The 23,164-nt window shown below is 43.0% G+C and overlaps 1 protein-coding gene across 1 annotated transcript; it reads left to right on the plus strand.

Moving 5' to 3' along the window:
• The first annotated feature begins 1,023 nt into the window (after nt 1–1,023).
• Nucleotides 1,024–22,476, plus strand: LOC149867977 (urea transporter 2-like). Its single transcript, XM_090037729.1, has 10 exons — nt 1,024–1,080; nt 2,069–2,120; nt 8,741–8,903; nt 9,567–9,756; nt 11,570–11,698; nt 13,094–13,286; nt 17,266–17,413; nt 18,144–18,278; nt 19,440–19,489; nt 21,281–22,476. The coding sequence occupies exons 3-10, from the start codon at nt 8,756–8,758 to the stop codon at nt 21,455–21,457; spliced, it is 1,170 nt and encodes a 389-aa protein (XP_089893855.1). The 5' UTR covers nt 1,024–1,080; nt 2,069–2,120; nt 8,741–8,755; the 3' UTR covers nt 21,458–22,476.
• The last annotated feature ends 688 nt before the right edge of the window (nt 22,477–23,164 follow it).

Genomic DNA, 23,164 nt, shown 5'->3' on the forward strand with positions numbered 1-23,164 from the left:
AACGAGGTCTACTTCAATTCCCAACTCTTTGTCTCCCAGCTGAAACCACAGGGGAAATCTCCTGGCCTGTGGTCCTCACACTAGTCTCTGAAGGCCTTAACTGATATCAAACTGTGTTTTAAGTCCATGTAGAAAATAGCTAAGGTCACGGGGTTTCCTCTGCCCTTTCTCAAACTGTCCACCCTTCCAAGACTCCCCCTCCGTACCTTCTCTCTGCCTGTCACAACTACGCAGGTTTGCCTTATAAACTTCTCAAATATGCCAGAATTGTATCATGCCAGATTCTTCCCACAGTCCAGGGGGCCCAGGTAGAGAAAAATAACTTGAATTTCTTAAGTAACTGGTTAAAAAACTTGAATTTCTTAAGTAACTGGTTAAAAAACTGGTCATGAGAGAGCCCCCAGAGCAGAAGTTCAGCTTGTTAAGATTGCTGCAGAGTAGCTAAGATGAGCCCCACTCACTTCCAGACAGCCTCAGGATTTGAGCATAGGGGCTAGGGTCAAATCCAGACCCAAATATTGTTAGGAAGCAAGGTCCAGCCTCTGGAGCCTTCTCAGTTTCTAGGGGGTGTAGTTGGTCCCCCCCTTCTGTTAAGAAACCCTCCACCTCAACATGTCGTGTGATGCTTTCGGTGGGTGGTCATTTATTTCCTGGACGCAGCGTTATCACAGGCATGCCCAGCTCAGACTCACGGAGAACCCCCTTCTATGGCTTAAATGGCAAAGTTTTAACAATTAAGTGACCCGGGGAGGGGGAAATAGGTTTAATGGAAACAAAGAAAAGCAGGAAGAAAGATGGCATTTGGCAAGACATTTGGCAAGCAACCAAGGACAAAGCCGAACAAAAGGTGAGGGAGTCAAGTGGCCTGCAGATTTGGAGGCTACTCTGTGCTTTCAACATGGGAGGGTGGGGGAAAAAAAGAAAGTGCTCTAATTAGCTGTATTATGACTGGGAGCTCGTCAAGGCTATATAAACCAGCGGGGCACTTGTCCTTTCCCACTACCTTGACTCTGCCCTCCTGCTGGAATAGATAACCCTGGAGTGCACAGCAAGAGCTGCCTCACTGCACTCACCTGGAAGGTAAGAAGAGTTTGTCTGTTTGTTTTAACGTAGAGCCGCCTGTGCTGTTCCCTGGGTTTGAATATATTTTTTTATCTGCAAGTGTTTTTTTTTCCTCCTGAAAGGAAAATACAAATAGGTTTTGTTTTGTTTTGTTTTTTAAGTACCTCTTAAATGAAAGTAAATAAAGCAGATTCAAGTCAAACACAGAGTTTAGGGAATGGCACTGGCATATTAATTGCCACCAGTTTTCCGCCAACCAGGATAATTGCACTTATTAACCCAACTGCCTATGCCATTGAGAACTACACTGACTCTCTCTAGTCTCTTCTATTTACTGCCTTTTAATTTTGCAAATGAAAAATGACCAATAAAAATGATATGAGGCTAATGTGATTGTGAATCCAGAGATAACATAGTCAGAGACAGGCCTGTGAACACTGAAATGGGGATGGATTTAATGAATGTTGGATCCTTACACAGGAGCTCCATTTTTCAGGTTCCATTTAACTGAGTGCTTTAAAAAGGCATTTAGCTATGATAAATGCCTTGTTTCTAGCAAGAATAATACAAGTATTACAAGCCTTGTCCTACATGGGATAGCATGTGTGCAAATTCTTGCACTTCCTTTCTATTGCCAGTATGTACCCTGTACTTACTATCTAGCAATGTGAGCTTAGATATATTGGAGCAGAAATTAACTGACTTCAATCAAGCTGGGCTCACTCACCCCAGCTGAGAATTTGGCTGCTCTCCCCTATTGTAGTAGGATGCAGGAATTCCTTAAAAACACTCTCCTGCAGAGTTGGCTGAATAAATGTTTCACAATAACCAGTCTGAGAAAGCAAGATATAATGGAGGTAATTGTGCAGTAGCAATTGCATGGATAAACAAGCACCCTGTGCTACTTTCAATCCCCTCAAATTGCACAGAAAATAGAATTTCTCCAAAAAGAGAGCAAAATAGTAGCTGACAGGAGAGAGTAACTGGAAACTTTTTCTGTCTGCAGTTACAGGGAAAAGATTGAAACCCACCAAGCACAACAGAGCAAAGACTTACACGTGAGTATCGAGCTAAAAAGTTCCTTTGCCAACTGCAAGAACAGTAGTGCTTATGTGTGTCTCATGATGTATATATTGTCCAAGTGGATTCCTAGATGCATAGATACTCTATTGCATAGGTTGAGCAATGCTAAGAAGTCACATGTTCCGGGATTGAAATGCCAGCAAGCAGTTTGCTGGTTTGCAGCTTGCAGGAAAAACTACAGCAGATTTGGTGCTAACAGAAAGGGATGACTGCAGTGCACAGTTAAGGGGAATGGAGCTTGATTTAGGATGATGTTAAAACCAGAACTTTGCTGTGTGACAGAGTGTAGCTCTAAATACATGAGCAAGAACAATAGATCCATTTTCCACCACTGCCATGACTTAATTTTCTATATCAGAAACTCATACGGCTTTATTTCCTCTTTATAGGCTCCACCTCACAATCCCAAAATATATTACTTCAGCAGTATTGTTCTTTTATATATGAATGTCCTTTTAAAGTCTGATTTACTCAGGCTGCAGTGAGATATTTGTCTAACATCTCAAAATTCTCAAGGCAAGAGGAATCAAAAAAGCAGCTGGAATAACTGGAGAATTTAAGCAATGAATGATAACTGGATGTCAGTTGCCTTAGTGAAAATCCATGGTAACTCAATAGAGTTATTCTGTGTTTATAGTGGGGTAGCATCACAATTCAAGTGAGTCAATGTCTTGCATTCTAATTGCATTCTGGTTGTTGCTGGGTATTCGTCTATAGGCACCTGTATATGTTGTACAGTTTAATTCTCATTAAATTAAATAGGTTTATAAAATATAAACTTGTTTCTTTTGGAGCGCCGCATCAGTCTTTGCATGTACTACGTTCTTGAATGAATTAAGCCCGATCCCTGGATGGTGCTGCAGGAGAGCAGGATGGTCCTGCACTGCTCCCCCCAGCCCAGGGCCTCCCACCCCATGCCCTGCCACACAGCTGTAGAAGCAGGGAACCAGCACACAGCAGAACAAAAAACAAGCAAAAGCAATTAGAAAGCCTCAGCAATTTGAAGGGGTGAACTACAAAAAAGTTATAGCGCATCTCCACAAAGAGGTTCACTGCACATTTTTGAGTGCCTTTGTGTTTGCATGCAACAAATCCATGGACGCGATGCTTTAATTTCTGGAGAGCCAAACTAAACTACATCCATGGAGTTTTAGTATAAAGCACCAGAAGGACTTTTAAAGCATCTGGAAATCCCGCTCATGCAAAAAGTCATACCATTGCAGTGCAAGAAAGGGCAAAAAACATGGCATGTACAAATGCCCTAGAGCTCCAGTGGGAGTGAAAAAGGAGCCTGCCTATATATAGAGTTATATCATGTGCAAAGTGAAACTCTAATAATATGGACCTTGGGTCTATGCCCCAACCAGTTTTTAAATAATTTCACCAAATATTAACAGGAAGTATATTGTAAATTATGGTGCCACGGTAAATCCAGAATGAAGCTACAGAAGTTGATGGAGTTTTAGAGAAATCAACCTGAGAAAGGAAGTTAACCTTTTAAGGGAAAACTTAAAATAAAACACAGTTTTATGGAATCATAGAAATCAGCAAGGCAAATAAAACCTTCAAACAAATTGAAACAGTGAAAGCAGCCATTTGAGCTCCCTATCACTGCCCAGTTTTCTCCTCCCCCAGGTCCCTCCCCCTAATTTTGAAAAGTAAAAATCAATTATGTATAAAGTTACTTTCAGTAACATTTATGTTTGTTAAAGAGGATGAGCACTGAAGATCGATTTATTGTCTTCACTGTACTTGGATATATAGGGCAAGCACAATCAATTTGAGAGACTTATTCTAGGTTTACTCCAATCACATCACCAGGGATCCTGGTTTTCTCTGATTAAAAAAAAACCCAATTTTCAGATTTTTTAATCTGAAAATTAGGGATTTATTTTTTTTAATCTGAAAATTGGGGATTTTTTTTTTTTAATCGGAGAAAACCAGGATCCCTGGTAATCGCATTCAAAATTTGGCCACTCTGCGCTTTCATGTGTCAGACTGGACAGAATACCTCTATCAGATCGTTTAAAATGCCGTGCAGATCATTAAACACATTTTTAAAACGTCCTGTGTTTCTCTGCACCCATTTTTCCAAGGGCTCAAATCTCATTTCAGCTTCCCTTTGATCACTAGGTCGAGGCATGAAAATTTGGAATAAGCTTTCCCTAAGCTGGGAAAGAGGGAGGAGGGGGCAGGGGAGTTGCTTCTAGGGAAGGAGAGAGACAGCTACATCTTGATCATTATTAACAGAGCTGTTTATAAAAGCAGAAAGCAAATCATCCAAGAGAGGAACATTAATTGCACACAAATGTTAGGCAAAGTACTCTGATTTTCCCTTTTACTAGTAAACAAGCATATTGCTTACATGATAGCAAGAAAGCAGTAATACATAGTAACCATATATTTTCTCCCATATAACACATCATCAAATATAATATGCACCTTGTTTTTGAAAGGCATTATGAAAAAAAAGTTATTCCCCATCCCTCCCCCTGACTGCAGTTGGCTGCAGAGGGCAGGGACAGAGCCTAATCTTCAGCTGACTCATTTTCCTCTTCCTGTTTAAAACCACTAGCTATTGCTGAAGACTGGTCTCCATCAGTGGACCTCTGATCTCGAAAAGAGCTAGAGCTGTAAAATAGGAGAGACCAATAATTCTAGCAGGTTGCAAAATTCCCCTAAGAAAGGTTAGCTTCATTAGTGGAGCATCAAGACCATTAACAAGGAGTGAAGATCTTTAACATTTGTGAAGAAAAATGGGCCATTGACTCCCTCCGCTGCCTGACAAGTAATACCAGAGCTGCCGCGTTGTGGAGCAGAGACCAAACCAGGCTGCTTCTAGCTTCCTAGTTTAATACATGCACCCCGATTCTGAGGGAGAGGGGTGATTTGTGGGGGAAGGTGTATCTTATGTGGGGAAAATACAGTATATAGAGAGAGAAGCTATGATGCAGAACCTGGGTTGTACCTGCATCACAGAAGTCAATGGGAGCCTGGGATCTGGCCTCTGCGATCCCATGCAGACCCTACCTACAGTCCACTCTGGTCACGGCCGAGTGGAACCGGGTGGCGGCTGACCCCGGCTGGGGCGGCAGGGCCTGGGCAGCCCTCCACGAGGCCATGTCAACCCGGAGGTCCCGAAGGGGATCGATCCAGAGCGCCATGCCAGGCGGCAGTTCCAAGAACCCGGACACAGGAAAAAGGAATCAAAACTCATGGAAGAGGTGATATCTGTTATTAGGTAAACTAGATATTTGCAAACAAATTTATTGTATTTATTTGCAAGCTTTGGGGAACGCTCACCCTTTATTGGGCATAGGTGAAAGCACAGATTGTAAAAGTTCTCCTAGGTAGAAATGAAAAATTCATATTTCTCAGGAAGCACAGGCATGCATAGTTTTAAGGCAGCCTTCCACTGGGGGTAACACCCAAGGTAGCAGGGAGGGGAAGGGCACTTCCACATCAAAGTTACACCCTCCTCTAACTTTGCATTACTGGTCATGACTGGGAACCATGCCAAATTCTGCAGTTGGTTATGCTCATGGAAGTCCAGCATGAACTCGGTAGAGACCTCTGTGTTGAGACTTGTGGAGAACTGAATGTAGCCTTTAAAAACAGTAATTTATGCTAGGCGAGCATCTTTTTAAGAGGTTCAGAATATGCCATCCACTAACTGGTGATGATCAACATGGTGAACAACTCTCACACCCGTAGATTTAGGACTTTGCATCTCACAGAGGCTGGGAGCATTTAAGTGACACCATTAATCTGTGTCTCAGGGCAAGAATTCCCTGGCACGGGGCAAACTGTGGTTGGCTGGTGGGAGCTGCTTTAAATGCTTTGCTTCACTCTGCAGGATCTGCTTGCACAGCAACCAATAGGAACATTTCAGTTTCCCCTATACATTCAGGCCCCAATTCAGCAGAGGACTTGTATCCCTTTATGGCTTAATTAGGATTCACGCCCATACCTAAATTCCTTACTTGCCTCTTGGTCAAGTAGTCACTTTGCTAAATTGAAAGACTTTAGCATATGCCATTTTGTTCTCTATCATGCAACTTGATTGACCTGGCACCTGGGCATTTCGTAGCGTGAACTTAATATTCTGCACTGCCGAACACCTCCCTAGTAATCCACTGTTACCCAGTCAGGATGCAAGGAAGTACGTGAGGAATCCCAGCGCTGAATACACATGGCATTTTCTGGTGAACGCAAAACACGCTTTGCCTTGTTTCTATAAAGTAGCCAGTTTGTTTGCATAATATTAATGGGGAAAAGCATTTGTTTGCTCAAATTTAGACTTGTTTGCCTCAAAATTCAACCAGTTATCTCGGACGGAAAGTTCCGCTGCTGGGCTTTATACTAAACGTGATCAAATACACCCCCTTCTGAGATAAACAGTATAAAACGAAAATATGCAAATCCAAGGTGGGAGTTACACTTAGGAAACTTGTGAAGGGTGGCAAGGTTAAACACAATAAAATTGACCAACCGCCCATAAAATCTGTATATTTACAGCACTAAGTAACTGCATGATCTTATTATTATCATCCTTTTCTTCCTTTTCCTGCTCACTCCTCCTTTTTGATAATTTTTGCTTCCATTTATTGAGCCCCTTCTGCACTAAATGATCCTGAATGCACTCATTTTGGTGAAGCAGCTGCACCGGCATATTTTGGGGGCTTTGAAAACTAAATCAAAGTGGAAGTGCATGTCTCTGCCAACTCATGGGGTTTTATTTCTGTCGTGCAAAGATATACAGTCATTAACTGGCCAGAGTGCTCATGTTACCACTCAGTCCATCAGACTGGATCAGAACTACTTAACTGCCATAGACCCTAAACTGCTGAGACCCAAGGGAGATTCTCCCTTAGCTTAAGTCAGTGCTTCTCAGTCATGTTAGATTCAGGGCAGCCACGGCCACACCACAACACCCCTGAAGGGCTCTCTTGGCATCCTGGCTTAGATAGGCTTGTACTTTTAGAGCACGAGTTCTGTGCCCACAACTGCATAAAGTTACCAGCAATCACAAAGCCTAGTGATAAGTGCAAAGAGACCCAGGAATCACTACAATAGTTGACTTTGTATTAAAAAAATCAGCTTATTTAAATTCTGTACTCACAGCCAGACTGCCTGAGCATGCACTGCTGCTCTCGGCTTTCTATATAACCAGTAAGCTGCCAGGCAGAACTGATACAGCTTTGCATTTCCATTGACTGAAACCAAGTTTTCTTTACTTCTGCAGTTAGGGACACAAAACTGGAAGGGACTTTCTGGGCCGCTGATTCCAGTAAACTGCATTCATCTCATTAACTGATGGACTCCCTAGGACCAGCACTTTGAATCTTCACCCACAAATACAAGGAACCACATTGGAAATAACAAGAATATCCTATCACATACGATCATAAGAAAGTAGGGCTGGAAGGGACCTCACAAGGTCATCTAGTTCAGTGTCCTGCTCAAGTCAGGATCACCCCAGACTAAACCATGACAGTCCCAATCCCTCAAAGCAGCTAGAAGCAAACTGAAAGGTTTCGGGACTGGACAAGCCGGTGATGCCTATCATTAGGGTCCTGCCTTCTTATAAGGGTCTGATCAAAATCCCACTGATGACAATGAGGGATCTTTGACTAGGGCTTTAGTCTCTTGAATGAGTGCTCAGTGTGTGCAGAAATCAGGGTATTAAAATCGTGGTAGATTTTATGTAAGTCTTCCACTTTCAGCTTATCTGAACTAGTAAACTTCACCCTCATTTAAGTGACTGAAGAGGAAGTTACAAGCCTACTATCATTTTTGATGGCTGGAAGAAGTAGCTGGACAAATGTGAACTGGAAATGAGAATTGTTCTCTCTCTTTTTAATAGTAAGACCACCTAATCAATGAGGCAGCTCCCGGAGTCCCCAACACTTGGAGTCTGGGGGGCTTTAAATCTTTACTTCATAAAAATCAATAGAAAAACTCCAATCTGAAATCTCAGCCCCGTTGAAGTCACCCTTTAAACATGAATTGCTTGATTTCTGCAAAATAATATGTTTAAGCTGAATGCAGGTTATAATGGGCTAAGAAACAAAGGCTGATGTTCAGATGCAAGGCAAGGGAGAAGATCCCCAAGATTTTGTCTGGCCTTCAAATTTATGATTATATTAAAATGTTCCTGGGCCACATAGAGAAGCTAAAGGGAGACTAGGGATCTTCTCATGCAGATCTGAAGAAGTGTGTGTATTTATTATAATAGTTTCCCTGTGTTGCAGTTGGTAATTTTATGGTAGACCACTGGACTTCCCCATCAATTGACCTCTCTTGCAGACCTGATCATCCAACTTTTACTTAAAAGAAAGGGTGCATGCAATCTATGGCTCACTTAACATGGCTTCATGGACCACCAGGGGTTTGTAGGCCACCATTTGGGAACCACTACGCTAACTATGCTGAATACTGTTTCTAAGAAACAGAAATTTCCATAACAGGCCACTTTCCCTCCAGCAGCTGCCAGCTGCAGTGTGCAATTAGCACCGCGTGGCAGAGAGAATAAATAATGGACATTTTGGGGCATTATGTAATGCATCATTACCTTTCCTGAATCTCACCAAAGGGTCAGAAAGCTGCCATGGAGAACAGTGTCAATGTTAAGATAGAAACGAATGGGGCGAGGAAGACCACAAAGCGGAATCCGGCGAGCAAAGGTGGAAAGAGAGTCTGCAGAGTCCTTGGCTATATCACGGGAGACATGAAGGAGTTTCAAGACTGGCTTAGAGGTAACCCCCTTTCATGTCAGCCAATTTATAGCACACCAAAAAAGCAATGGGCGCTAATGAATAACTTTGTGGGCGATCTGCTTCAGCTCCTACTAGAACAGAAATTATTGTACCAATCCACGTCTCCACTGCAATTCAGCTTTGTCCAAAGGGCTACCACAGCACCTAGGGGTTGAGAGCAGGGGAGGTAACTCCTTTGGGTTAATCCCATTGCAGAGAAGTGCGTGTCATCTAGCGAGCATGACAGCGGATATTTATTTCTATGTAGGGTTGTTTCTTAAAACTTTCCAACTCCTTTCCGCAGAGTGATATACATCAAGCCTGACTTTAAATTACACATATGTAGCGTGTTTTCACCCCCTCAAGCAATCTGGGGGCGTGGATACTCAGGCTATCTGCAACCTGAGGTACAGGCATCATAAATAAACTAGCCGGTATGAAACCAGCCCCGCATACTTTATAACAGGGAACTCCAGGAACGACGCCATTCATCTCAGTTAGCTTTCCAGCTGGAAAACTACGTGCAGACGGTAATAAATCTAAGTCAGGTTTTACAGTCTTGTTGATACATTGTCTCCGTTTTGCTGCCAAGATTCTTGGTGCATTTCAAGAAAAACCATCCTGGATCCATCTCATTTGTGCATTTAACTGGATCTCTTGCAGATAAACCTCTCATGTTTCAGTTTTTCGACTGGGTCCTGCGCGGGACATCCCAGGTGATGTTTGTCAACAACCCTCTCAGTGGACTGATCCTGATTGCTGGGTTCCTGGTCCAGAGTCCATGGTGGGCAATCACGGGCTGTTTAGGAACAGTTGTCTCAACTTTAACCGCACTCACCCTGAGCCAGGATAGGTAGGATCCCAGAACTCAGATTCACATTGGAAGTGCTGTGACAAGTGAGAAACAAGATCCATTTCTTTTTAAATGTTGTCCTTTTGCTGGTGTTCAAGAGCTAGCGTCGTCTTTGCTTAAAGCAGCGGTCCACAACCTTTTAAAACTGGAGGCACCACTCAGAAAATGTCTTAGTTTTCACCCCGTTCTTGACTACAGAAAAATAATAAAGCTTTTCTTCTGTTGCAAGGAACTCAGAAAGACCACACAGACAACACTTTTAACACGATGAATTTCTCTTGGAAAACAATGGGTTTTACCTTGCGAATCGTGTTTGCACACCTAGTGGAGCTAATATTGTGTGGCATCTCGTGGCACCCTTGAAAAGATTATGAGGCACCCCAGGGTGCTGTAGCACCATGGCTGAGAATTTGGTTTCAAGTATCCAGAGAACTACAATCTTTTCTATTCTACACGAGCCTTGTATAGTCTTCCTGGGGCAAAGAATGATAGAGAAGGAGGGCTGGAAAGGACCTTGAGAGGTCATCTAGTCCAAACCCTTGCCTGGGCAGGATTAGCCCTATCCAAACCATCTTATACAAATCCTTGGTCTAATCCATTTGTAAAACTACACCTTTCACTCTAACACACAGCCATAGGGCAGGCATAACACCTGAACATGTCACAGGTACAGCAGAGGGACAACGGGAGCCAGTATCCTGCTTCTGCAAGGGTTGTTAAATATACTTGAGAGATCCCCGGTCTTTAAACACCTCAGGCCCTGGGAGTGTCCGGTTTTGCTGCAAGGGAGGCTTAGAGGGCATGTGTATTTATGCATGTGCATTTATTATTTTGGGCAAACTGGATTTGAGTCTGTGTTGGGTTAGGGATGGGGACTGCCCATTATGTGCCTTTTGGATTTGTAGCCTTCTTTTTTTGATTTTGGGGTTAACTGGGCACTTCAAGGAGGAACAAATGAACATTGTGAGCGTTCCCCAACCTAATCAACAGATCTTGTTTAACTTGTCATACTCTGAGGTCTCCCCACAGTACTACTGAAGGATTGCTGCTGTCATTATTTAATATCATTTTTTTTGTCCCCTTATGGGGTCTGAGGCTCTGGCTGGGAGTGCTGACCCTTTTCTGGATGCAGTATTTGTTAGCATCTGCCATGGCCACAATGCACCTGCTACAGGCTCCTGCTGGGTTTCTCCCAAGACAAACTTTGACCCATCCTCCCTAATTGCCAGAGTACCCTTCCCTGCTGGCGATCTGTGTCCCTCATCAACAAGGGGAGAGAGAATAACCTCACTGCCCTGTACTGCCCCATCACTGCTCAGGCTGTTCACTACATTTGTATGATGTTAGTGTCTACAACTCCAACCAACATCAAGGCTCCGTTGTGTTAGGAACTACTCAAAGTGAGAGGCAACCGTACCCCCAGGAGCACTCAGTCTATGCCAACAGGATGGGCAACAGGCAGAAGTGTATCCCCACAGCATAGGTAGGACTTGAATCCTAAAGAAATCAAATGGCTTGCCCACAATCACCAAGAAGTCTGTATTGCAGAAGGATCAATCCATTACCTGAAACCCAAGACAAAAGTGAACGTAGCAGAGCTCTGCCAGCCAAAACCAGCAGAGCCTGATTCTTCCTCCCCCACTGGCTTTACATTAGTGTAAATCTACTGACAAGACACACAAGGGATCTGGAAATTCACTTGCCAGCACAAGGAGGAGAGAGTCCAAGCAGGTGGAGGGATAGGGCAATGCTCATGAAGTATTTACTGGCTTTTCAATGAAAGGTTTCAAGGCAATTGTCTTGGTCCTCACAGATCAGCCATAGCAGCAGGCCTACACGGCTATAATGGAGTCCTGGTGGGATTGCTCATGGCTGTCTTCTCCGACAAGGGGGACTATTACTGGTGGTTTCTTCTCCCTGTTGCTCTGATGTCCATGACATGGTAAGTCACACACTAAACATTTCTTTGCTTGGCTTCTCATTCCTCCTCTTCTCAAACCAGAAAATGTTTATACTCTTTTCTGCCATAGATCTTAAATCGGGGTAGGCAACCCCAGGCATGGGGGCCAGAGAGCGGCACTCAAAGGCATTTTGCTTGCAATACATGTCTCTGGGTAGATGGCAGGGAAGGGGCCAGGGCTGCATGGCCACAGCAAGGATTGGGCCCCCCATTGCTCCCCCACTATCCACCCCTGGCACACCAACATCTTACAAGTTGAAGTTGTGGGTGTTTTTGGCAGTCTGCCCAAAAACATTGTCGACCCCTCTTAAACTAATAAAATCATAAAAGTCGATACTTTTTTTTCCTCACTGTTTATCCTTATTAAAGCTTAAAATAATCCTTTTTAAAAATAAATTTACGATTCAGCACATGAAATTCATGTTCAAGTCTCAGCTATTAGCCATATGGCTGTATTTCAAGGACTCCTTTTACTGTGAACAGAAACATTACTTTCACTGTTCCCTACCATCATAAAGCACAATTGTTTCATTTCTTTATTATTTTACTTTGATAAATGGGTGCTAGAAGCAAGCTTATAAAAGTGTCACGAATAATTACTACTCCAGGCAATTAAAAAAACCCATGCTCAACTGCCCTAAAGCATCATGATTGATGCTAATGAAAACTAAACAGCTAATGATATTTTGCTTGCCCAGCAGACAAGGTGATCAAGGCAAGTTGCCAGACAACTTGAATTTGAGGAATCAGTTATTTGAACCTAAAATACTTTGCTGGGGTTATCAAAAATTCAGAATCTGTTGTTTGCCTGCAATGTGTGCACAGAGGTATAACCAGTTGTGCTGCTGCAATGCACACATCTTTGGCTTTCTGCATTTAGATGAGCCTTGTGTATGAAATGAGGATACACGTTTTCTTACAGTTCACTTAGACATGGCTATAGCATGGCTCTAGTGTTAATCAGTTAAGGGTCAGTCCTCAGCAAATGTAAATTGAAAGGATATGAACAAACCAATGGAGCTTTTCCCCAGTTCACACCAGCTGAAATCGGGTCTGGAATATAGTTAGGATAATCAAAATCTTCTGATATGTAAAGATCATTGTATGGGATTATCGTAAATGAACTCTGGATTTTGCTGGCTGCAGTGTAGCAGTGGGCATGTAGGAATTGCAAGGTGCCCAAAAATAAACCCAGTGTTATTGGAAGGACTTCCAGAATGAAGGCAATTCTTAACAAAAAGCAGAGGCGATGAAGACCATATATTTCCTACTGCCATATATTATTCTGTCACAGTCATAGATAGTTTTTCCAGCCCCTGCGATCTGAGGCATTCATCTCACCAACTTGCAGTAAGATCATTTGTCTTTCTCTTTCAGCCCCATTTTCAGCAGTGCTTTAGGCTCAGTCTTCAGCAAGTGGGATGTTCCTGTCTTCACCTTGCCTTTCAACTTTGCCCTGACTTTATATGTGGCCGCCACTGGACACTATAACGCCTTCTTCCCTGCAACACTCATTCAGCCTTTAACCTCTGTACCTAACATCACCTGGACTGATATTGAAGTGCCAAAGGTAAGAGTCACAAAAGGATCCTTCTCCATTTACAAAGCAAACCCATAAAGTGCCATGGCTGTTTATTTTATGGGACAAAGAAAGGAAGCAGCCATATAAATGTTTGTATTTACCTGGCAACTACAAAGCAATGCGTGAAGCTTGACTATGATGATTGCCTGCTGTGATGAGTTCAGTATTAGAGTTGCCAAGTGTCTTTTTGTAGACAACTGGACCTATCGGTATATGTGATCATCTTCAATTAATCTCTGGAGTCCATGTATGCGTTACCATGGAGACATTGGTTATGACTGCATACTTAAGGCTGCATTCAGAATTTCATTTAAAGCCAGGATTACGTTTTTGTGTTATCTATAAATAATACAGTGTATTAATTAAGACATAATTTGCCTTTTGTTAAGAAATTAGCATATAGAGAGTACCACAAGGCTAGCATTAAAAATCCATGTCCAGGCAGACACACCAATTGTTTTTAGAGTCAGTATTTCTGCCGGACCTGTACAAATATTTTATGCTCCAGTGCTCTCGCTCCTATTAAACAGTCAGCATTATTCCAAAGTTGTGTCCCCTTCATTAATTAATGCTGGTGTATAAAAAAAAAAAAAAAAAAGCCTGTAAAAAAGGACATTTTAATTTTAAACGTCTTAAGACAGACAAGAGAAAGCAACCGGCTTTCACCATGTGGGGAATAAAAACCAGAGAAGAAAGATGTTGTTTTTCAGCTTCTAATTAATGAGTATGAGAAATATATGTAAAAGGCAGTCCATACCACTGGGAATATTATAAAACCAGAAACTATGTGCACCCCTACAGAGGGTAGTTTAACTCTTTGATCCCTCATTGCTAATGGACTTCAAACTCCTTTGGTCACCCCAAAGAAAGTTTGGGGAAAGCAAGGCAGTCAGGGCACATTCTCTGTGGGTGGAAAGGGCAAAACTCCAGTGAAATAAATGGAGTTGCAAAGCAGTCTAGTTTTCCTCTGAGCAAAGGGGCGAGACGGTCTAACCAGGAACGTCCAGGTTTCAGTTCCAACAGAAGCACTGACCCGCCCCCGTCCAAATCCCCAGCATCGGCCACAGAAAGATGAAAAAAAGCCCTGATGCCCATAGCAAAGAGAGAGGAAGAGATCACAAAGCATAGGAAAAAAAACCAACACCCTGCATTGCTCTTCAACCGGGAACAGCGAATACTTCCACACTTCCCCATAGTCACTGAGATCAGGTGAAGGAATTAGAAACCTTTTTTTCTTATTTGCATGGATAACTTGAAAGCTGAAAGAGAAGACTGCATAGAAATGCCCTGCCTGCTCTCCAGGGTGTACTTGGTAGCCGTGTTGGACCGAGACAGGAAGACATCCAAAAAACTAGGACTCTTGGCTCCAAAAGGATACCTTTTATCGGACCAGCTTTCCCAGCCGGTCTAATATTAAAACTCTCCGTTCCAACTTTTGGAACGGAGAGTTCTAATATTGGTCCCTAATATTAGACCAGCTGGGAAAGTTGGTCTAATAAAAGGTATCATCTTGGAACCATCTTCTAGTTTTTGTATGTCTGCTGGCCCTCCAAAACTGTAAGCCCTTTTTTGCTGACAGGCCAAAGGGAAAGAGAGCATCAAATGAACGTTCATTAAAATGAAGTATTTGTCTTGGAAGAGTAAGGCAGAAATTGTCAGTTCCTGGTAATAAATGAATTCCCCCTCTACATAGGTCTCTTCTGAATTACATATTAACACATCCACCTGGGAGCTTTACATGGCTAAAAGAAGGGCAGATGGTAAGAAGCAGCTGAATGAGTAAGGGAGATTTGTGATGAACTGTGTCACGTGATTAAAATTCCCCAAAATGCATTCTTGCAAAGAGAAAGGACACTGATAATCATATGATTGTACTGAGACAAGACCTAAGAGTGGAATTGAGAGGAGCTCTGGCAGGACCTTTAGCTATTAGCACACCAGGCTAATTTCTGTCCTATGCCAATTAAACATAAAGGCCCTAAGTCTGGAAAGATCTGGGATCCAGAAATGTGAGGGCCAGGGAATGATTAACAACATGTAGGTTTGTTCAAGCCTAGGCTCTGTGAGGTCCAACCTGACTGCCATTGACTATAATGGGGGATGCATGAAGACACCTTTTAACAGATGAAAGGGAGGGAGTCCAGCAGAGGGGCAGTGAAAATGGTGAGGGGTCTGGGGAACATGAATTATAATGAGATGTTGAGGGAGAGGGGCTTATTTAGTCTGCAGAAGAGAAGACTGAGAAGGGATTTAATAGCAGCCTTCAACTACCTAAAGAGGTGTTCAAAAGAGGGTGGAGCTGGACTGTCTCGGTGGTAGCAGATAACAGAACAAGGAGGAATGGTCTCAAGTTGCAGCAAGGGAAGATTCGATTAGATATTAGGAAAATCTTTCTCACTAGGAGGGCAGTAAAGCACTGGAACAGATTTCCCAGAGAGTCGGTGCAATCTCCATCCTTAGAGGTTTTTAAGACCCAGGTAGACAAAGCCTTGGCTGGGATGATTTAGTTGGGATGGACCTGCTTTGAGCAAGGGTTAGGATTAGATGACCCCCTGAGGTCCCTCCCAACCCTCATTTTCTATGATTCTACAAAGAAGTCCCCAGAAGTGGCAGCTATGAAGCACAGGCTGGTTGTAAGCACCAAGAAAGCCTATGACTGTTTAGACCTGAATATATATTTTTCTGTGGTTCCTCACCGGTTCTCCACCTTTTCAGACTCGAGGCACCCTTTCATAACATCTCTCTTGAGCTGCACCCTATTTCAAAAACTCATGTATTTATTACAGTACTTACCACCTCGCCCAGGGACCAGGCACAGAGAGGAGGAGCAGTTGCTTATTTCCCAATACCCTGCAGCACCCTTAAAAAGATCTTGCAGTGGAAATCACTCCTGTGTGCAAGTAATCAGCTGCTTTAAAACCCATAGCAGCAGGTGAAATGCCTGGAAAATATGCTATAAAGACCTCAAAAAGATGAAGAGGTGGCTTGATTACAGAGTAGGACATTTATTACATGGGGTGAAAATGCAGGGTACTAAAAGGCTCATTCACATAGCATAAGGAAGCATAAGAAGAAACAATGAATAGAAACTGAAGACAGCAACATTCACAGGAGAAATTGGGCCCGATGCTTAACAGTGAGAATGATTAAGGACTGAAGCAAATGATCAAGATCTACCAAGCCTTCATATCCAGACTCCTTTAATCAAACATGTACTTGGGTTCGAGCCATCAGTAATTAGATGAAACTGGTCTGTAAATCGGGTCAGGCTACATGATGTAATGATTTCCTCTGGCCTTAAAATCAGGAAGATTTCCTGTGAAAGATGAACCCGGCTCAGACAGACTCAAAGCTCTGTCTTGTGACCATCGTAGTTCAAAACGCTGGGGGTGACTCATCACAAGGCTTTAAAAAAGTGAGCGGTGTATGAGAGTGATGTGATGGAAGGTTTAAATGCAAAAGATTTTAAACCTTATGTAAGGTTTAAATGCAAAAGATTCATTCTATATAGAGTTCAATAGAAAACCGAATCCTTGGCTTTGAATTTTAAAATATTAGTGAAAAAAATAAACTTTAAAAGGGGATATTTTGATTAAGTCGTATAGTTACTTAGAAAACTATCTGTGGACTCTTACTCATTTATTCCTATTAAATTGTATAGGTACCATCCATAAGTGGTGGGTCCAAGTCTTGTACAGATTCGCTAGGCAGCAAAATGCATGAATGGGCAACTGGGATCTCATACTCCTCATGAGTGATATCTCATACTCCTCCCCATTGCTCATATTAACATCCTCGACCTCAACTGCCCACAGGCCTAAGAGTTTGCATTTCGTCCTCTTGTAATTACTAAGGGCAATCTTTATTTAACATTTGAGCTGTCTTCACAGGTTTGCAGTTCAGGACATCAATGTTAAAAACAAAATAATAGTCTAGATGAAAACTTATCTTTTTCGAACTGATATAGTTGTTCCAATCCATTCCCGTTGGAGTTGGACAGGTGTACGGCTGCGATAACCCCTGGACTGGAGGCATCTTCCTGGTTGCTTTGTTCATTTCCTCTCCGCTCATTTGTCTGCATGCTGTGATCGGATCAGCAGTGGGGGTAGTGGCAGGTATAAATTCTCTATTTTACGGGTGTCTTAACTGGGATAATATAGTCAGGGATGATCCTGCCTTGAGCAGAGGACTGGAGTACATGACCTTCTCAAGTCCCTACCAGCCCTACTTTCTTATGATCCCATATTGTACAGGCACACTTGAAATAAAGAGAATTAGACCCAGTGAAAAATGCTGCAGTCAAAAAATACGTTTCCAATGGAAAGCGTCTCACAAAAAAGAACGTTTGACAAAACTTCAAATATGTTGGTGGAAGTTTTCATTTTTCAACTACAAATTTGAATGTTTTACATGTCTTAGATGAAATTCTCATCTTCATTGTTGTCATAAAGTTTGAAGAGCTGAAATATTTTTATATCAAACCCAATACATAAACTAGAAATGTACTTACTTTTGGTTTTTGAGTAACCATTTACTGAATGAGACAAAGCTGTGGGTTCTGAAATGGCCAAGTTGCAAAACCTCTCCCATTCACTCATGTATTTCCCACTCCACTCTTACAGCTTGAATCTGCTCCCAGGTTCACCAAGTGAAGTCCAGAGTAACTCCACTGGCTTCAATAGACTTAGTCCAGGTCAACATCTGCATGAGTAAAAACCGAGTGTGGGGGGAATGGTTGTAGGTCTGTATCTAGAACACAGCTCTTCCAATGCCTGCTTCATTCTAGATTTCAGCTTCTTCTCTCCCTTGAGCTCAGCTCTGACTTATTTCTCATTTCCTTCACAGCCCTGAGCCTGGCAGCACCTTTCAGTAACATCTACTCCGGCTTGTGGAACTACAACAGCTGCCTCTCATGCGTCGCAATTGGAGGCATCTTCTATGCTTACACCTGGCAGACTCTCCTGCTTGCAGTTGCTTGTGGTATGTGTCTAAGGGGCTTCTGCTATTACTTTAGAAATGAAAAACTAGAGGTGTGGTGAAGCTATAGTGTCCTCATCTAGACAAGCAGATGAATTCGGACAAGGCCAAAGGGCCTTTAGCCTGGAGGTGTTGACCCAGGGCCATCCTTCTTACCACACAAGGTAAACCAAAACCATGAATTTTGCCCTCAGCCAAGCACTGTAGCCAACAAAAGGAAACAAGTGTCTGGGACCAATGATAAGTATATGGACATGTCCTGATATATAGAGCACATCACTTGATACTCGTAAATGCATCGTATTGGTGAATGGAAACTGGGGAGGGACACAAGCTGTTTCTGCAGATCTTGCAACTCTAGAGAGGGTCAGGGAAAAACTTTTCTCAAAACTTACTTCTACCTGAACCTATATTGTAAAGCCACAATACTTTACAGTTAGGGCTGTCAGGCCCTGGACTGGGCTCCCAAGGGAGGTGGTGCTCTCCCCTATCTTGGGGGTCTTCAAGAGGAGGCTGGACAGATGTTTGGCTGCAGTGTTACGACCCCACACCTGTTCCTGCCCGGGGCGTGGGGTCAGACCTGATAATTTGTTTAGGTCCCTTCTGACCCTAAGCACCATGTATAATTTATAAATGGAGCACAAACCAAAAAGCACACAGTTCTTTGAGAAATGCTATATCAAGCAATTCCTCGTCCAATCAGGATAATGTAGATCTTAGGGTGAAACCCAAACACATCGAGATGTTGCTTTCTTCCTTCACTGGCACACACTGTAGTCTGTCTGAGCGAGGAAAACCGAACGGCTACATGGGAAGGGTGTATTTTCTATTCCATAGGAGCCTCGCAAGGCCACTTCACTGCAGTTTCTGCACAAACATTTCCAAAGATTGTTTCCTCGATCCGGCTTTTTGTCATTGTTCCGTTTCTACTGCAGTATATGATTTCTGTACACCATGCATGGGGCCCCAAGTTGGAAGGGATGATATCTGTGAAAGGTGAAGTCCCTACTATAGATAACACCTGTGCTGTCACAAGACAGAGCTAGGACAGCAGGAAAAAACCATCCAGGGCAGTGGAAGGGCTTGTTCAGCTGTCCTACCTCATTCCCCATGGCTGTGAGCAGTCTTACTTACCAGGAACAATCTCTCTGTCTCTCTTCACAGCACTCTTTACTGCCTATCTAGGAGCATCTCTGGCTAATATGTTTTCTGTGGTAAGTTTTAATTAACTCAGGGACAAATATCAGGGAAGGGAGCTGTGTTCCCTAGGACAGAATGCAAACCTCTGATACTTATTCTTCATCACTAGTGTTTCCCAGGGGATGTAACAGTTATATTTACAGAGCAGGTCTGTCCCATTAAGAGCCTCAGTTTTACCAGCGGGGACAAATTTTGCCTCGGGGGATCGCTACAACACTCATTAAAATTCATTAACAATAATAATGACTTAGCACTTAACATCCACAATATACAGTTGGCACGTTAACTAGCAAGCCCATCATACCTCCATGAAGTAAGGAGAATTAGCCATAATTTATACATAGAAATCTGAGAGGGAGAGGCCAAGGTCCTCAAACATACCCGGAAAAATCTAGTTCTCAGTATCCTACTCAGGGCCCAAAAATGAGTCAGTGAAACAACCAGGAGGAGAATTAAAAAAAATCCTGACTTCCATTCCTGTGCTCTGATCTACAGCCGACAGGCCAAATGCTGCCTTGCTTTACACTCGGTTTCATTGAGGTTACATTGACATGAAAAGGAAGGATTTATACCTTTCCCTGGGTAGCTGTACTCACTATATGGGACTGGTCCACATAATGGTATCATCCTATCAACAGATGGCTTTGTTTTAGTGAAGAGGAGAGGGGCTGCTATATCCTTGGGAAATAAATACAGTCTTCTTTTGGAGAAGATTCATTCCAGGTCTCCTGGCTTTGACTGAGTAATAACGAATGGCTTGATGCCTAGTTGGCAGATGGTACCAAGTGGAGTACCCCTAGGGTTGGTCCCGGGACTAGTTTTCTTCAAACAACAATCTGGAAGATGGCACAGAGTGCACCCTCAGCAAGTTTGCAGATGACACCAAGCTGTGGGGAGTAGTAGATACTCTTGAGGGTAGGGCTAGGTTTTAGAGAGTCTTTCACAAATTGGAGGGTTGGGCCAAAGAAATCTCATGAGGTTCAACAAGGACAAGTGCAAAGTCCTGTGCTTAGGATAGAACAACCCCACGTACCGGTGCAGGCTGGGGCTGACGGGCTGGGCAGCAGCTCTGAAGAAAAGAACCTGGGGGGATAGAGGACAATAAGCTGAATATGAGCCAGCAGTGTGCCCTTGTTGTGAAGAAGGCTAATGACATACTGGGCTGCGTTGGTAGGTATGTTGCCAGCAGATCAACGGAAGTGACTCTTCCCAAATATTCAGCACTGCTGAGGCCACTTCTGAAGTACTGTGTCTAGTTTTGGGCCCCCCCACTACAGAAAGGATGCGGACCTGTTGGAGACAGTCCAGCGGAGGGCAATAAAAATGGTTCAGGGGCTGAGGGACATGACTGATGAGGAGAGGCTGGGGGAACTGGACTTACTTAGTCTGGAGAAGAGACGATTGAGAGGGTAGTTAATAGCAGCCTTCAACTACCTGTACAGTGAGTCCAAAGAGGACTGTTCTCAGTGGTGGCAGATGACAGAACAAGGAGCAATGGTCTCAAGTTGCAGCAAGCAAAGTTCAGGTTACATATTAGGAAAAGGTGTTTATGAGGAGGGTAATAAGGCCTCTACCAAAGAAGTTGTGGACTTTCCATCCTTGGAGGTTTTTTAAGACCCAGGTAGACACAGGTTTGGCTGGGATGAACTAGTTGGGGCTGGTCCTGGTTTGAGCAGGGGGTTGGACTAGATGTGACCTCCTGAGGTCCCTTCTGCCCTCATTGTCTATGATTCAGTGAATTACAGTTAAGACTGGAAGATTTCACTAAATCCAAATAAGAACTATTCTCTTTTTTTTCCCCTCAGTTTGGATTGCCATCAGGCACCTGGGCCTTCTGCTTGTCTGCCCTTACCTTTCTGTTGATGACTACAAAGAACTCTTCCATCTACAAGTTACCTCTCTCCAAAGTCACTTACCCAGAAGCCAACCGGGCCTATTACTTGGCAATGAAGAAACTTCACCAGCCCTCCTGTGAGGTGTAAATGCTAAGGCAGAAATATACTTTGTGATTCCAAAGACAGCAGCACAATGTGGCTCCCAGAATAAGCTGACTGGCGTGCAATACAATCAAGAGAAAATCATTCACTTTCAAATGGAGAGATTTTTTTCCTCCATGGTGTTCACTTACTGTCTTCCATAGCTACTGCACTGGATTATGAGTACCTGTAACAGGTACCAATCCATACTGGCTGAATCCAAAGCAATGAAGAAGACAACCCCTCTGGGAAACTTTCTGCCCAAGACCTGAGATTGAACAGAGGTTGGCTTCATTTCAGGTAGATGAGATAGATTTCTATTAGCAAGGAAAGTGGATAAGATGGTGCCATTTATCAGCGGTGCCAAAGTTTGACGTTCTAGCTCATGGTCTCGTTATGGCTCAATGAAGAGGTAGCTAACCCCACCTTTGCAAAGACCCACATGCAGAGACAGACAAAGAGCACTGATCTGTTGCATTTCCAACTCCTGTGATTTTACCACAGTTGCAGACAACTAGAAACTATAAGGCAAATAAAAACAACCCCCAAATGATGATTTCTTTGGAGAAAAAACCATTATTTTTAGGCCAGCCACTCAATTTTTGAGCTGTCAGGGCTGGAAGTGCTGGATTAGTGAGAAGGAAACAAGCAGAGACATCACTGTCCCTTTGCAGTTTAGAAAGATGTTAAATTCAATCCATGCCATAAACAGCAATAAGTGCATTGCTTGAATTCTTCCCCTATGAGGCTTTCTCCAGTACTAGAGGAAAATATTCTCTCTTCCCAGTCTTTCCATTTTTAGTTCATAAAAATGAAGCCATCACAGGGCAGAAATAGCCTCCAGGCAATATTCATCTCTACTAAGTAAAAGGAAATGGCCAGTGGACCAGTACAGTGTAGTTCTCTCCTCCTACAGGCCCTGCCCCCTTGTCTGTGTATATCTTCTGCCCAGGGTCCTTTCCTACCCATCATCATGCTGATTTTGCTACAGTGCATGGCCTTCTACAACTGTACAGATAGTGGGGAGCTGAACTGGCACTTAAGAGCCATCTCAGTGTGGTGTTAACTCTGAGAACAACTGTGCTTCCAAACTGCATGAAGTATTTAAGATGGGAAGGATGGTTGTTCTCAGAGTTAACACCCCATTGAGATGGCTGTTAAGTGCCAGTCCAGCTCCCCACTATCTGTACAGTTGTAGAAGGCCATGCACTCTCTAGTTAATTCTGGCTGGTAACTGCTGGATAACTTGCCTGGAGTATCTGACATGATACTTCTATTTCTTTTTAAATCATACAGGCCTGAGCGAACACAAGTGAATGTTATCAAGTAAGAGGGATTTTTCATAAACAGGGTTAAGCCTATCAGATCTACTCTGGCTTTCTCTTGGATGCAGCTTAGGTGTTGACATTGGATACATGGCAATTCTTGGGAGTGCGTCTCAGCTCCATAGGTGTTAACAGAAGTGCTTGAATAAAGGTTTAGGGTCAGACTCTATACACAGTGAAAGCTACATTATTGTATTGAACAATGGAAGGGCTGAAATCAATGGACTAAATTACAGAGTGGCGTGTCAGTCCGAGGTAGGAGTTTCACAATCTTCCATAGTACAGTCCAAATAAAAAGAAAAATAAATTTAATTATGCTTATGATTTATGACATTGGGGAGGGAAAAAAAGAAATGTATTGCAAGCAACAAAAGAGAAAGAGACAAAG

Source organism: Crocodylus siamensis, chromosome 3, assembly GCF_052110815.1.
Source record: "Crocodylus siamensis isolate JL-2025a chromosome 3, ASM5211081v1, whole genome shotgun sequence".
Classification (NCBI taxonomy): domain Eukaryota; kingdom Metazoa; phylum Chordata; order Crocodylia; family Crocodylidae; genus Crocodylus; species Crocodylus siamensis.

Bases quoted from the DNA above. Each gene is read 5' to 3' on its own strand.
- LOC149867977 (XM_090037729.1), top strand. From the start codon at position 8,756: ATGGAGAACAGTGTCAATGTTAAGATAGAAACGAATGGGGCGAGGAAG. The intron at 11,699-13,093 runs GTAAGTCACACA...TTTCTCTTTCAG, and splicing joins GCTCTGATGTCCATGACATG to CCCCATTTTCAGCAGTGCTT. The intron at 19,490-21,280 runs GTAAGTTTTAAT...TTTTCCCCTCAG, and splicing joins TGGCTAATATGTTTTCTGTG to TTTGGATTGCCATCAGGCAC.